The sequence below is a fragment of the Larus michahellis genome, chromosome Z (assembly GCF_964199755.1).
Source record: "Larus michahellis chromosome Z, bLarMic1.1, whole genome shotgun sequence".
Taxonomy (NCBI): Eukaryota; Metazoa; Chordata; class Aves; order Charadriiformes; family Laridae; genus Larus; species Larus michahellis.
In genome coordinates, this window is record NC_133930.1 from 40,022,060 (window position 1) to 40,039,269 (window position 17,210).

Sequence of the window (17,210 nt, forward strand, 5' to 3'; positions counted from 1 at the left end):
CTGAATTTTCATTTCTTCTCTCTTGGTTGTATTGGTGGGTTACTCCAAATTTCCCATGAGGTATCGATTTGGCCAAATGTAGTTACATAATACTGTGCTTTCAGGAATACAAGTGAAGAAGAAAATTCTCCAGACAGCAGATACTTGTAAAAATTCATTAAAAAACAGTTTTGATGGAATATTTTGACATGTTCTGGAGGTAGAAGTGTGTCTGTATGATATGCTTTTTTCTCTGTATTCTAGCTGCCTATGCATATATTAACATTGTTGGGATGTGTGTCTATGTAGGAGAGAGAAGTTGTTTTTTAAGGGCAATGTAGGACCAGACAGGAGTCTGTATGAGATGCTGAAACAGATGTCAGAATTGACAGATAAGCCAAAAATGACCATTGAGGAGACAGAAGATGAAAGCAAATAATAGAATGCTGCTGGGAAACATGATCTAATTGCAAGAGGTGATGGGATGAAACCAAAGCAAAACCAGTAAAAATCAAGCAGGAGCACATAAAAAAGTAGAGAAACAGCATAACTTTAGCTTAACCCTCCCTCCCATTCCCCACAAACATGCAGAGGGCCCTAATTTCTGGCTTCCTGACCTGCTGAGGTAATAAATCAGTGAATATGCCTGAAATAAGCTTTCCGTTTACCCTTCATCTCTCTCATCAGATGTTTCCAGAATCACAGAATCATAGAATGGTTTGGGGTAGAAGGGACCTTAAAGATCACCTAGTTCCAACCCCCCTGCCCTGGGCAGGGACACCTCCCACTAGACCAGGCTGCTCAAAGCCCCATCCAGCCTGGCCTTGAACACCTCCAGGGATGGGGCATCCACAACATCCCTGGGCAACCTGTTCCACTGCCTCACCACCCTCACAGTAAAGAATTTTTTCCTGATATCCAATATAAATCTACCCTCTCTCAACTGGAGGCCGTTACCCCGTGTCCTGTCATAACCCTGCCTGATCAAGAGTCCCTCCCCATCCTTCCTGCAGGCCCAGGTACTGGAAGGCTGCTGTAAGGTCTCCCTGGAGCCTTCTCTTCTCCAGGCTGAACAACCCCAACTCTCTCAGCCTGTCATGGAATGGACGGGTAAGAAGTAAAAATATGCAAAGGCAGATAACCAGATCATAGAATGAAAGAGAAGTGGTTCCTAAGCCTGTTCCAGCCCCATGAAGTTGCAAAACACATCCCACTGGCTTTGGGAGGCTCTGGATCAGACCCTGCTGGCTGAGAAAAGCAGGCAGAACAAGAACCCCAAGCGGAAAGGGGGTTTTAATTTGGGGGGAGTTCATAATGTGGGGAAGAGCTAAAACACTTTATAAAGATTGGTTTTAAAACAACAAAAAACGTCACTACTTTGCATCTTTTTGTTAGCGTAGTAGCTAAAATTGACAAAAAGAGGGGAAAGAAGTTGAAATAGTTACACTTCCTGGCTGGTCAGACTGATCTTGTCTGGAGAATGTGGATTTCATAATACATTTAACTTGGCACCCTGGGATTTTTTTCTCTGCTTGAAATGTTTTTTTAATGAGAAGTTGCGTTTTAGAGACATAACCTTATGTAAACACTAGCCAGGAGAATTTGATATTTAACTTATTTTGCTGGAGAGAAGAGTCTCTCCAGGTAGTATAGTTTTATTAAACTCACTAAATGAAATTCATCAGTGTTTGGGAACTGAAGCCTGGATTGTGAACTGTGAGGGTTTTTTGTCTTACAGTTATGCTCAGCACGAAAAGCCCTAGTAAAACCCCTCTGAGTATCAGGATTAAATGAATCTTTGAATTGCTAATTGTTTAAGGTTGACCTGGCAGATGTCCAACAGCTATCTTTATGTTTTCTGTGGTACACAGTTGTACTCTGGTTGGAAAGAAAAACCCCAAAGAAACAAACAAACTCCTCCCATGGCCAAGCAATTAATTCACGCACAGAAAGTAGTGTTTTATGCCTTGTAACATTAATTTATCATACACAGGGGTGGGCCTACCCAAAAACCAGATAGATACTACATGATGACTTGCAAGCAAATGAAGTATAAATGAGACTGTTAGCATAATTGTAACTGAGAGGGATGATCTATCCTTTGAGTGTCATGTAAGAAAAGGTAACGCAGTTTAGCTTAATCAAAGGTAAGTTTAGTGCTTCAGTGAACCTTTCTTATCTGAATGGTACAGTGCTTCCACATAGTGAGTGCTGATAATTAATGGAGGTCATAAAGTTGCATGAATCTGAATTTCATTCACGGGCATGAAATATGTAAATATAAGTAAGGAAAAGCCCGATTACTCATATATCGGTAATTCTTAATTCCCACATATCAGCAGTACAGGTTGCTGATCATCTTCACTTTTCATATCAATGCCTATTTAAGAGGCACTTATTTAGAACCACCAAAAATGTTTTGATTCATTTGGATACTATGTAACTTCGGTATGTTAAGAAAATGTCAAGGTGAGGTTACCTATTTTAAGTCCTCATTTGAAATTATGAATGTGCCAAAGTAACTTGCCCAGCTAGTCATATATTTAAAATATCGTGCTGAACTAATGCTTTAGTGCTTCATTAGAATAGATTTATAAGAATCTATTTGCCCATTTTTGTTTATACATTATGTTCTGTATTTAGTATTCATAATGGACTAACTGGGTTGGACTGGATGACCTGAGGTCCCTTCCCACCTCAGGTGTTCTGTATTTCTGGGGTTGATAGTGTCTGTGAAACAAAGATTCTCTGGTTCACAGAGTATAATGCTACCCAAACAACATCTAGTGCCACCAGGCAATCCAAGAAACAGCTGAGAACGCCCTAATAAGTGAAAGGTATCATGTGTTACAAAGGTTTTTAGTTTCCAGTGTGGTATTTCTTTTCCTTTTCCAACCCAGTATGATGTTTTAATGCTTCCTTGGAGTCTTCAACACCTCTTTCTTGGTACAGCAGTATAGCATAGATGCAGAGCAACAGACACTGTATAAAAGTTGTTTCTAAAGCTGTGTTCATACCATTCATTTTCTGAATTTTTCTGTTGTCTGATTCTGAACTCTGCTAAATCCTGTTTTCATTTCAGATTCTTCTCAGTGAGCTAGTTTTCTTTTATTGTCTTTCTCTCATCAGATGTCTTTTGGGGGGAAAAGACCTGTTTGTTAAGCACGTGAGGGGGAAAAGGAGAATTATTAATCAAATCTTTTGTGCTGTTTCCAAACAGGGAAGAAGAGGCTTAGGTTCAGTCTTTGTTTGGGCATCTGGAAATGGTGGAAGAAGTCGAGACCACTGCTCCTGCGATGGCTACACCAATAGCATCTACACTATCTCCATAAGCAGCACAGCTGAAAGTGGGAAGAAGCCATGGTATCTGGAAGAATGTGCATCCACACTAGCTACAACGTACAGCAGCGGTGAATCTTATGACAGGAAAATAGTACGGTTTTTATATTTTTTTTAAATGTATATGGGTTTGTGTTTTGTGTAGTGACTTTGGGGGGAGGGAGAGAAAAAGAGCTTATTTATACTAATTAATGGGTTACTTTAGGAAAAAAAACTATGTGGGCATTTAGCCCCAGTGTGTTACTTGGTTGGAGTCACCATACTGCTCTTTGAAACCAGCATGGGTATCTCTACGTGTTGCAGCCTAATGCAGTGCAGGTATACCCAGTTCATAGCAGGTTTTTCCACTCACCTAGTTGCTGCCATCTCTGAGTGATGCTTTCAAAGATACTATTGCCACTGCCACTGGAACTGATTTCTTTCATCAACAGTATCTTGTAGCCCATCAGTAAGCCTGAGAATGAATCCTTCTTTTGTTTTTAAACCAGTTATCAATAGTTTTCACATTTTATACAAATGATAATAGCAGTTTTCCTACATACCTCTCTATTTTCTCAGGTTTATTTTAATCCAGCATCATTCCTCTTTTACGTTCATTGATATTCAATTATTACACATATTGCTGCCTACTTCAACTAGCTGATAAATTGTAAGCAAGATTAAGCTCATCTTTCCTGTGTTGTTACTCATCTCCATCCAAAACAGCCAGCATCCATTTTCCATTATGTTCTCATTTTGGCTGGAAACCAACAAATTATTTTAATTCTGTTTGATAATCTATTGATACCATTAGTATTTGAACACTGTATCTGCTTTTTCAAATTGAGTGCATTCAATATGCTTTCTAGTACTCAATATACTACTCCTTTTAACCTTCTAAACCCTTGTACTAGGATTAATCAGGTTTGCTAATACTGTCGTCTCTCCTGCTTATTTATTCTAGTGTGCAATTTACAGATCTTAATTTCTTCCTGATCATAAAATTTAGGGATTTAAGTTTCCCCTCCTGCAATGTTTTCTTAAGCACCCATCTAACATTACCTTCTTTCTGGTCCATAGCAGATACCTCTCTTGGTGTCAGTGAGGAGTTAAAAATTCTTGCAGCTATGTTTTTTTAATACTGTCTTTCAGGATTCTGGGATGCTGGCCATCCCTTCTTGGATTCTTCCTTATTTACAGATGATCTAATTTTTGTTTTAAACTTGTTCTGAGGTACTTCTTCGTTCCAGTAATTTTTCTGTTCTTAACTTGCTTCTCTCCACTGAAACCTTATCTCTCTTCCTGGCATGCTTCTTATTCTCCCTGATAAATAATAATAAAGAAAAGAAATTACTCTGTCTCCTAGCAGTCCTCACTTGTGTGATTAAATTCCCTCTACTGTCCTTTAAAAGACCTCCACTGACTTCTTCATGTTTAAGTGAAACTAATACAATATAAGGTGAGCAGGGGCAATCACTGTTCCCCAACTTGGCCTCTTGCTGAGCCAAGCGTGTAGGACTTCCCCGAGTCCTTCAAATCCAGCAGTTGCTGTCAACTCAACAATAATTTTTATAAATACAATCAATCTTGCTTTCAAAGTTTCCAGTGATAGAAAATCCACTTAAATTTAGAGCAAATGGTTTCAATTACCCATTGCCATTAAAAAAATTCCCTTGATTGCTCTCTGAGCTCCTCTAGCTTTGATTTCTAGGCATTTGGTTGTGTCACAGATTTTATTGCTAGTATGAAGAGCACTCTAGTTGTCTGACATCTTTCTACCCGTGTGGACTGACCAGTTAATCCCTTTTGATAAATGAAGGTAAGCTTCTTGCATCATTCTGTGTAAGGCATGTTTTCTTATAAACCCTCTCCCATTTTGTGAGCTTTGAGCACCCAAACTGGACATACCAGTCAGGGAGTAACAGTACCAGGAAAAAGTGTATCTGTGAGTGCCAGCTCAGTTCCCCATTCTTTACACGTTAAGCCTGACTGAGACTTGTAATGTGTTCATCGTTGTGTGATGCCCAACCTGCTTTCAGAGCTGCTGCTTCTCCTTCTCAGAATCGGTGGTCCAAGGACAGATAGCAGGGTGCTTATGGGCTCTTTATTGCACCATTTACCACTGACTGTATTGGTGTAGTACTCAGTCCAGACCAGCCCTCATCATCACTTTCTCCAAAGTTTTTCCAAGTGCAGCATTCATCAGGAGGTGCTTGTGTTTTCTTCCACGTCTCTGATAAAAGCCTTAGGTTATACTAAGGCCGAGAAACAAATTGTAGAAGGCCTGACTAGAAACAAGGCTCATTTCTTGTATGCACTATAAGCATATATATATATACATATATCAGTCATTTTCTGTTTCTAAGTATATATCTGATTTCTTATATATGCTTACATTTTTATACCGTGTAATTTTAAATCTGTATGTTATGTATATTTTTAATCTCTTAAATATAAATATTTTTTAATTTTTTTAATGTGCAGTATCACACTATGTGTCTTGTAGAATCTTGTCTATACTACTTTCAACCAAAGTGGTGGCCAGAAAAAAATACTGCAGCACTTTGGCAAGCTCTCATTTCCAGCAGCTTATGTTATCCACCATTAAATATGCTACTAGTTAAATTAGTTGAAATCCTGTATCAGCTGTTTTACACTAGATAAAAACTTGGCAAATAGATTAAATTATTAGGGCAATACTGCTCACCCTTTCAAAACATTGACACTGTGTGGGTTTTCTTTCGATCTTCTGGAACTTCTCCAGTGTTGAAAGACTTGCTAAAATCAACAGTACAGTATAACGTGTTCCCTTTCCAGCTCTTGTAAAAAGTCTTTGGTGCTTCCAAATTTTCTGATTTAAGCTTGCTATTTAAAATAGCTATAAATAGGAAGGTGATTTATCATCTTTGGATGCTCTGAAAACTTCCTTTAGTTTTTTTGGGGTTTTGTTTGGGTTTTTTTTTTCCCCCAAAAAGGAACATCCAGTGAAATAGCCATTTACTATACACTGCTATTAATTATTCTATTATTTCTGGACAATTAAAACAATATTGGTTTGGGGGTTCTTCTGCTTCTGATGTATTTGAAAATAAAACATCCTTATCATTCATTGTGTTCTTGTGGGCTTCACCATTTGACCTTTGTCTTTCCTTACCACCTGTATGCCCCTTCTATCTTCTCATTTTTGTTCATTTCTATCCATTTCATCTTTTAGTCACTTAAATTTATTCATTTATTACTTCTTGCACCTGTCAATACTTGTTTTGTTGACCACTATATCCTTGCTCTTTTTTTAAACATCTAGGTAAAATATCCTTATGTTTCTCAGTCCATATTTAGCTGATTTAATCTTTGTGCATTCCTCTGATTTTTTAACAGAAACAGTTTTCTTGATGATTGTCTTCCATTCTTTTCAATTCCCATGGCCTTTCTGCTTTTACAAAATTACTATTTCAGTAAGACACCATTGCTTATTTCTGACTTGTCACTCCCTTATGACTTAACACTAGCCTCAAAAACTCCTGGAGGTGATCTCAACTTATTGGTTAAAGCCTTTATTGTTAAAGGTTTTCTTATGAACCATGAGAATAGATAATTTTTTAGTTTACTGAAGTAAAGTACCCATCAATTCTAGAATTTATGCACTGTGCTAATACTTGCAGGTTTGTATTTACTGTAAGATTTTTGAAAGGTATACTTTACAAAGAAGAGACTAATTATTATGTATTGAATAAAGATACATTATCCCATAATTACAGATATAATGAACAGATTTTACATAAACATTATTGAAAAGATTTAAAGAGATGCCTCTTTAAAAATGTCTTTAATGTGGATTTTCCATTGGAGATCTCCACAGTCTATCAGAGATAAGTAAAAATGACTTCAACTTTAATTGAAATACATCAATTCTGTAAACACTGATTGCTTTTACTAATCAGAACCTCCACTCTTTTGGGAGCAATCCAGTTGCGTATGCCAATTTTAGATTATTCCTACAGAGTGCATCATTTTGCACAGTGAGTCGTAAAAGCATAATCATACTAAGGAGCCATAAGAATTAACCCAAGCCTGTTGATCCTTTGTTTACCAGAACTTAATTTACCCTTGACTACTCTTGTGCAAAGCAAATTTGATGTTGTGTGTGCCATAAGATTCACTGATCTCAAACGCTTGAATATCAGGCCATAAATATTCTCTCCCAGATTCTTCTTCCAGTACTATATTATCAATTGACTTCTGAAAAACACAACCTGTCTGAGGGTGTTTTACTACTGGTACTTGGCATTTAAAGCCAGGCAAGCCTGTTCCCCCTCCAGACACCTTCAGTGACAAGCCAAACAGTGTACAGTAGATGCAGTCAATTGCTTTCTGTTTGTATTGTGTGTAAACCAGTTATCCCCGTAAGAGATAACAGCAACATGCTTCTGTTACACTACAGCCTAGCGAGAAATGTTGAGAAATTGTGAAGCCAGCTTTTCAAACTGAGTACAGGGACATGGCTTTCGCCTGTGTTACTGCCTTGCTCATAGTCTGATTTTGAGAGCAATAATAACAGTATCGCTATTCTCTTATCCAGCTTGTCTGCTAAAATCCAGTCCTCCTAAAGACCTGTCAAACCTCATTTACCTTGAAAAGGTAAATCTGTTTGAAACAAGAACTGAACTAAACACAGAACTGAAAATTTTGAGGACAAAGGTTTTGGACTGCTATAAAGTGCTGAAAGAGTCTAGAATAAAAATGTGTGTTTGTTTTCATTGTTGTACCACACATCCTTTTCACTGCATCATATCTCACATTTTTGTTTAGACTGCTGCTCCTTTTGAGTCAGAGATTGTCTTCATATCTTTCCACAAAAAGCTTAGAGCTTGCAGTAAGTTTAAAGGGAAAAATAACAATAGAAGAATAGAAAGATTATTATTAAATTTAAATTCTCCAAATTCTATTATGCATATGGATTTATATGCAATATCTAATTTAGCTATGAAGGGCTCAACTTCATGCCATAACATGAAAAGAGTAACAGTATTTTATCAAGACACATGGTGATTTTGTTTGTTGGAGTAAGACTCTCATACTCAAAGTAGGAAACAGAAATCCTACTGTAGTAAATCAGGAAGAAGTGACCTGGCATTGAATTTACTATCAAAATCAAATGAACTCATTCATATTTTTTGTCATGTAACTCAGAACAAAACCCAATATCATGTGAGGTTCTTCAATGTTGTAGTACAGAAATTCCTGTCCATGGTTAAGGGACAATGAATGGTTACAGCTTTATAGTGTCATGTTGCACAGTTCCTTCATATTTTTCCTAGCAGTTCTTCAGTTTAATATCTTTTTTTTTCTTTTCTGTTTTTCTATCCAATATGTGCAGAATGTATTATAAGGTAGATTAAGAAACAGTAACCAAACGTGGAATAAAAATTCTTACAAAAATGTTTTAGTTTCAATATGGAGTAATAGAATAACCAACACTTTTATAACTACACAAAAGACTTTTTTTTTCTCTTTTTGTTACTACACATTTTTATAATTGCTTGTTAAAAATATGGGATGTAACATAATTTTAGAAGGTTCCTACGCTGGAGGGTTTTTTCAGTCTTGTACAATGATAGCTTAAGAACATAATTTCATCTACACATCTCTGTCTTCCATATGGAGCTTTTTTTACTGACTTTGAACTAAAGAAAATGGAAGCAAATTCTGGCCTGAAATAATTTGAACTAACAATTACAGTGAAACACACACTGATGTTACCATCTTGCGTGAATTCCTTGTTGCTCAGGGAAGGTACTCCAAGTGTGCTTCACTTTATGCCAAATTTTATTGCAGTAATTATTAGCCCATTATGGATCGAGTTTCCAACCTTTGGGTGTATTAACATGCCCGAAGCGTGCAAACATTTCACAGATGCAGCTGGATGTATGCCTTTTACATAGACTCTTAGAGGAAAGAACTAGAATTACTTTTAGGTATTTTGAAGAGCAGCTGCAAAGTGCCAGCACAAGTATAGGCAGAGAAACTCCAACTCCGGGACAAAGGCAAAGCAACAGTAGGTAAAGACCATAAAATACATACTTCTTTAGAGAGGTTATCTCTCACAACAGAGTGAGTGCAGAAGTATTGGCTAATAATACACAGTTGTGAAGGTATTTTTTCCTATTATTCTCTTCTCTGCTGTTTGAAATACTATAGGACAATGCTGGAAGATAGCTTCCCCACTTCAAACTGTGCAGCTAGGATGGGTTAAGCACCACCTGACATAGTTATCTATATCGGCTTTTCATTTATCAAATATGTTGCACAAATGCATCACATTTCTTTTGAATTCCTTTTTCAAATTATTTCTTAAAGCACTAAGGAATTTACATATGAAAGTCCCTCACAGATATAAACCTAATACATGACTTACCTTCTGAAAATAACCTCTCTACTTACTGTTCCACCTGTTTCTTTGTTTTCTAAAAAATGCCAATTCATCTGCTGAGTTTCTTTCTCTTCTAAGATGTATTTCTGCCTTGCTGACTAGCTTCTGCTCTAAGAAGAACTTAAAACAAAAACAACAAAAAAAATCCATCTCCAGCCAGTTCTTCAAACAAAACCAAAAACCTGCTCTTGTTCAGAAGCTCTTTCAGGGTGTCAACATACGCACAACATGACACCTTCAATTTTGAGTAGTTACAGATACACAAAGGATGTGAGAAGGAACAGTAGATTTTTGTTGAACCCTTGTTACTTCTAGGGACACGGGTTCATAGAAATCAACGTATCTTGAAGAACTCTAGCAGAAAGTAAAAAGTGGTGCAATCAGTTCAGAAAGCTCATGTCATGAAATATGAAATAGCAAGAAATGCAGGGGCTTGTGAAAGGAAGAGTAAGTATGTTCTCTGCTAAGGGAAATCCCATTTTTGACCTTAGTCATTAACCTCACAATTGATGAAACTATGGAAAGATTAATGATACAGCCTTAATAATGTCTGTACAGAGATGGTATCTCCTTAATTCTTCAGAGCAAGTTGTTTCTATAAAAGTAGTACAGCGTGTTTAGAGTTTTTTCTTTAATAAATGTGTGGGTGTTCTGAAAGCTGTTGGTCTTCTGCATGTGGCGGGTATTACAGTGCATAGTGGTGATTCATATCATTTTTGTCTGTCTTTCATCAGCTCTCTGTCCTAGATTGCTAATTTAATGTTGGTTAAACTAGGCCAGTACCAGAAACATTGTCATTGTCTTTAGTCAAATCTAGTTGATTCAAAAGACAGACATGGATACAACTCATGGCCCTAGAAATATTGCATGGACTTCTCCTGGGTAGTCTAATCAGGATTTTCATAGATTAGCAGTTTTTACAAAAGTAATTGAAGTGTACAAACTTGTACTCAACAAAAGATTCAAAAATTTCTCCTTCTCCCCACCCTATTGATCAGAATGACAGCTAACAGACACTAATGACAGCTAACAGACACTAATGACAGCTTCATGGTGCTGTCAAATACCATGTCCTTTCATTGTGATTAATGATGTTGCACTGGTATGGTTCAAGAATTTGCAGCACCATTTTTCTTCTTGAAACTTGCTCGCCTGTTGGTGGTCCTGTACTCTTTTTTTCTCAGGGTAGGCATGACACTTCTCTGACAGTGAATCCATAGTGCTGAAAAACATGCCTCAGATCTTGGAGGTAATTTACACCTAAACATCTCAGCTCCTGTCAGTAGCCCTCCTTTGAAATAGCTTAAATGGGATTTCCACTTAGGAAGCTTTCCCTACACATTTTCTGCTGAAATATTTGCTAAGTGAAAGAGAGACATAAAGGTTTGTAGTTCAAACTGCTGCCACAACATCCACTTAAACCGTGAGAGACGGCATTGCCGAATAAAAGAGTTTTCATGGTTTATTGTGCTTGGTATTTGTAGGTCCGGGACAATAAAAACTCTATGGAATCATGTTCTTCCAGAGGATGAGAAACACAGATAGCACAATGCAGTGTGATCTTCCCTATGCTGAGAGAGGCTGTCTCTTAAGGAAAAAATGCGCTGAGGGCACTTCTCCCCGCCCGAGCTCCTGTAGGCTTTGCTACCCATTGGTCCTCTGAGGAAAGTGCCTGCTGCCTACTTCTTTTTGCAGTGGACAAGGTACCAGACCAGAACAGAGACAAGCATATATTAGTCTCTTATCCTGCCCTCTCTTTTTCCTGGCCTCCCTTCCACTCCTCACCACAGCACTGGCCAGTGCTTTTCCAAATGGAATCTTGTATGTCTCTATTTGGGTGCATGTCATCCTGTAGTCTTTGGACATGTCAATCCCACCTGCAAAATCACTACTTGCATTTGCACATATAGGCAATGTAATGTTGGGGCTGTTCCTGCTACAGTTTCATCTCTTAATATTGTCAGGGCATTTATGGAATTTACATGCATAAATTTTTTTTCCAACCCAATAATTTTCATTGTCTAAATTAATAAACAGCCAACAGGAAAGAAAGCAAGAGATAAAGAAATTATGTGAACATTTTATTTATGGGGTTCAACTTCTATCTGATGACAGATAAAAAAAATTATTTAACAAGGTGTGCATTTACAAAGAATATTAAATAATACAGTAAAAAGATTTCTTTATAGACTTCACTATTCAAGAAATCTGGCCTTTGGTAAGCTTACTTATGTAAGGATATGACATTATATATGCTTTAGTCTATCTTTTTCAACTTCTAGAAGCTTCCATTGTTTCACTTGCTCACTACTTGCTTTCAACAATCATTTCCTGGGTGCAGTTAGCTCCTTCTCTATTAGAATTTTTTGTGTTAGCTTGCGTATGCTTACATGTTGTATGAACTTTCAGCAACCTTATACGAATTATGTAATACATATACTACTGAATATGGCTAATGCAAATGTGTGAAACCTCCTACGTGCAATTGCTTGTATTCTGCCTAGATGGGATGTGGCTGTTTTTTCAGATCATATTTTGCATATCTTGTGGTTTCAGAGATAGACAGGCACTTTTACGTGCCCTGTGCTTTTTTGTGGTTTTTCAGTCCTCTGATCCTTTCCACCAATCTTTGCGCATATTGGTCTGGTAAATGAAGTATCATACTAGTGAATTAGAGGAAATGGAGACACAGTAATTCTGTATACCTAGGTAAGAATCTGTGCAAGAAACTTCTCCTCTGCCCCTCAGGCAGATATTTTACATCTCATAGTGACTGAATCTCAGGGATCATCTGAAATGCTGAGAATTAAGATTTGGCATCGCAGATCACTCACTCTGACAGCTTCGTGGAGGTTTCCATGCTGTGGACTGTTATCTGCTAGTTACTGTCCTCAAGTCCACGTGGGTTTTGCTTGAGCTTCTGTTAGGCAGCAGTGACGTCTTGTCTCTACAACCTTGCTCTTGCTAGGAACCATGTCTTTGGGAAGAACACAGATTAGAATCACTTTAGATTAGCATTGCCTGAAAGAAGCAGAATTTAGAATAAACACATTTTTGTGTATGATTTACTGTCTTACAGAAAGGATCTGCCTAAAATTCATTATGAGATAGAACATCCTAACACTGGAAGACTGTGCCCTGAGTCAGTATTGCACATTACAGTTTATACATCCATTTAGATTACATAAAAAAATATGTGGCAGCATATAATTAAGCAATACATAACAATTTAAAGCTGCAAATAACTAATTGACTTGTCGTGTCTAGGCCAAATTTATGATTACATCAGGATTTTCCAGTGAATTGTTGCTTAATTTCATGTGAATTATTGCATAAGGCATGAAGGAAGGATTAAACACAGTACTTAGCATGAGCCCAACTGTATTCTATTCTGTCACATACTTCCAGTGTGACTTCAGACAACATAATTAAGTCCTCCATACCTCCTTTATAGTCTCTAAAATGGGCATAGCTGGTCTGTATATAGGGAGCACTGTAAGATTTAGTTCTTTCCTGTTTGTAAAGCACTTTGAGATTCTTGGATGAAAAGTGCTCTATAAATGCAAATAGAAGGGCAGAGTTCTAACTATGGAGTTTTAAAGCCCTCTGCATGTTTTTCTAATTAACAAGTCTTTTTGTTGATAATGCCATGGAAAAAATGGAGACTAACTTATGTTTTTAGTGCAATACAGAGAACGCTTCTCCAAGTTCACAAGTGACTTCAGGCTCAGAACATCCAACGTCACGTATTCAGACACCTTGTTTTTTTTCCTTTCCTTGCAATGAAAGAAGGAAATACCCTCCACGTACATGTGACTCATTTGAGCAAATGAAACCTGTTCTGATTTTTGAAGCTGTGTTCTAAATTTCACACATTCAATTTCTTCCAGATCACCACAGACCTGAGGCAGCGTTGCACAGACAGCCATACTGGAACCTCAGCCTCTGCACCTATGGCTGCAGGCATCATTGCACTGGCACTGGAAGCAAAGTAAGATCTCAGTTATACTCTGAAAAAAAAATTAAGCATACAGAAAGATCTTTCTCACTCATCCAGCACCTTTTTCCAGGGATCTCAAAGTGCTTTGGAAACTTTGTTGTAGTAATTCACAGCACCCTTCCAAGGGCAGGGGAGATCTGTGAGCTTATCTCACATGCAGGAAAGCTGACACCGTGGAAATGACGACAGAGTACTCCACGCTGAAAGAACTTGAAATGGTGTTGAGCACAGGTAGTTTCCTCTAAGTGATGTATAGCATCCTCACAATGTCTTAGAGTACCCTCACAGTGCTGCCCAGATCGGCTGTACTCTGCAGGCTATTGTAGGTCACCTCTTGCGTTCATCAGGGTCCTCTTAGCAGTGTCCGTTCTTGAATGTTGAAGAAAGTTTTGGGATAGCGTTAGGCTACCATGAACAGAAATTAAGATAGTATGAAAAATAAAATTCTCAACTTCTGCATGCTGACACAAGTCCGTTTTTTCTAATGGGTTAAGTTCCTCAGCTGTAAAAACCATGGATAGTGTAGCTCCATAGTCCTTTTCCTTTAACTTAGAAAAGTTTCCATCTTACAAGTGTTTTCTCAACTGCAGGATTTTTTATTTGGGTCTAATGTATATATTTAATGTGCTTTACGGAGCATCAGAAATACTGGAGATTTATCAGGTAAATCTGTATTTCAGAACCTTTTGCATTACTTTGCATAGTGTTGGATAATATTTGCAGGTCTATGGTGGAATTCTCCACCCCAAATCCTGCTTGAAATCAAATGTTTTAAAGTGATTCTATTAAAGTCTGAAGAAAACCAGTTTTCTCTAGGAGCAGCCAGTTCCTTTGAAGGAAGTAAAAAATTTGCACACAATTGTCATTTCAAATTGTATGTAATTCATAGCAGCAGAATTATGTTTCCATCTTTAATGTTGCTTTTTTGAAGAATGGGCCAATGTTCAACACAGAATACTTTTTTGCTGTTGAATTACGGTCATGAGAATAAGAGTTAGTAATTGAAGAGCTGACATAATCTTAAGTAGTGCAGTGCTTGTATCATTATAATTAGATTTTCTAAATGCAGTCATTAGATACAAAGGTATTTTGAAAAGTTAATATAGTGCTATTGTTTAAAAAAAAAAATCTTTCTAATCTCTTCTTAATATGAGTTAAAAAATCTTTACATTCATTCTAAACAATCTTCACATGCAGATAAAATTGTATGTGCCAAAGCTTCATTCTACTTAAAAGTTTTTCTAAGTATTTCTTAATGAATGGAGGTTGCTTGTAATTTATTGTTCGTATTTTATATGTTATTTTCTGTGCATTTTCTGAGAAATCATTGTTGTGGTTGCAAGTTTCAAAGAGTTACTGCACACAGTACCTACAACCAAGCTATTGCTGATTATGACGTCTTAAAACACACTGAGAAGCTTACACTTTACACAACCTTCTTTCTCTGGGAACTTTGGTGACTATAGCAATGGGAAATCCAAGTTAGTGCCTATGGACTAGTGTAGGTTTTTTCCATATTAATAGTTATTGTGATAGGAGCAAAGACAAGACCATATTAAAGCTTCACTGTGATGATGGAGACAACATGTGCCAGCGACTAAAGATCCTAGTCACATTTTTGCATTTGTAGTATTCTGTTGCATGAGGCTAACAAGAGATTCAGGGTGGAAATGTATTGATTTTTCCTCCTTTCAGATTCTATTCAGTTTCAGTGTATGAAGGGTGCTTACTTATTTCCAAATCTTAGCCTGTGTATTTTAATAGTTCCAAAGGAATTATATTAATAATATCATAAATGTGGTGGTGTTCATTTGTGTTCACTTCACTAATGTTTCTCTCCTATGTGTACTTACAAACAATTTTCTGAATACAGCCATGAAAGAAAAAAGAAAAAAAAAAAAAGAAAAAAAAAAGGAAACTAGGGAGATAAATATTTCCAGGTTTTCCATCCTAGTTTTTTGCATAAATTATTACAGTCCTATGGTTGGAGAAACCTTTGGTCTTGTGAAGTTATAGATTATGAAGTAAGGCCTTTAATATTATAAGGAGATCATAGATGCTGTTTTATTGACTGGGATTTGTTTGCATGACATCTATTCAGATTATTTTAAGCAGTTTCTGAATGGTAATTCTTATTTATTTGTCTGATTTGAAGGTTCAGGTTGCATTTTTCACCTGCAATACCTGCCAGTTTAGGTGATTCTAAATAAGTGCTGGGAATTAAAGTACACAAAAAGTTTTGAAGACATCTTAAGTATTTTCTCCAATACTTTTAAAATATAAGGCATATAAAGGACACATGATATTGTGCCTTAGCATAAGGGCTTACTGGAACTAGTTTGCATTCAAAAAGAGTTTGAATTTACATAGTTTCTTTCTTAGATTCCATATTAGTGCCTGAGATAATAGCACTAGTGTTTCTATGAGATTTTTAAAAAAGACTAGCTGCAAAGGGGATTTGCAAGGTTAATTATGCTCATCATACAGCAAGCTGCTTAAAAATTGGAGCACTTAGTCCTGAACACTTCTTGAATATGTCTGTAATAATGTATAGTTTCGTTCCACTTTGTGCTGGAAAACACAATAAATTATGCTGTGGAAGGGTTTTGAGTCTATGAGGTCGGTTATCCCCAGTAGCCAAGTTCTGTTCCTGGGAGACGTCAGGAGGTGGACAGAGCACTTGTCTGGCCTGGATATGAGTTAGAACGGCCAAGAGGTTGCTTCAACTCACACGCAAAGGTACATTAAACCAATGGAAAATAGCAAGGCAGATTTCCACTCCAACCTGCCAGTTTCTTTCTTTGATAAGCCCCATATGGTAGGATTGGCAAATAGCTGATGGAGAAACTCTTACCTGCCTACTGATTTGAACCCTCCACTTAGTTGTTTTTTCCAACTGCGATCTGCCCCTGACATCCTGGCAAGAAATTGTTTTGGGCTGGTGGTCTGCTTACTACCCCAATTTCAAAAAATGTGAACACGTCTTTTCTTATTTTTGGTCCAGTATTTGAGGATCAAGTGGCATGTCTTCCTTCAGGAACCAAAGAAGTTTAACTGAGTTTCAGACTGCTTGGTTGGAATCCCTGATGGTGAAATGCAGAAATGTAGATATGCAACAGCTGTCACAGAAAGACAGACGTCTCTTAATCTTCATATTCTATGGTTTTCTTATGGTATTCAGGTAGTTAATTGTTTTATCTGGTGATTCCCAGTGTATCTAGTATCCTGTTCAGGCTTTATGAATGAATACTTGCTTATGTATTGCACTTCTTAGTCATTACATAAAGTTGAATTTTGCTAATTGTAAACCAGAAATTATGGATACAAAGTATAATCAATTTAGGCAGCAGAGGCAGCAGTGTTGTTACTAAAAATAAACTATTTGCATTGCATAGTACCCTCTACTGTTGATATCAGAAATATCCTTTCTCATTGATGAAAGGTTTGAATTTGGGATTTGGGTAAATCAGAGTCAGGAGGGAG

At 37.2% G+C, this 17,210-nt stretch overlaps 1 protein-coding gene across 2 annotated transcripts in view; it reads left to right on the forward strand.

The window, feature by feature from the left end:
• PCSK5 (proprotein convertase subtilisin/kexin type 5) overlaps positions 1–17,210 on the forward strand; it is a 253,931-nt gene that overhangs the window by 122,244 nt on the left and 114,477 nt on the right. For both annotated transcript variants that reach the window (XM_074569790.1, XM_074569788.1), the window contains exons 8-9: positions 3,200–3,412; positions 13,618–13,718. In XM_074569790.1, coding sequence (XP_074425891.1) covers positions 3,200–3,412; positions 13,618–13,718 — 314 coding nt within the window. The remainder of the gene's footprint in view (positions 1–3,199; positions 3,413–13,617; positions 13,719–17,210) is intronic.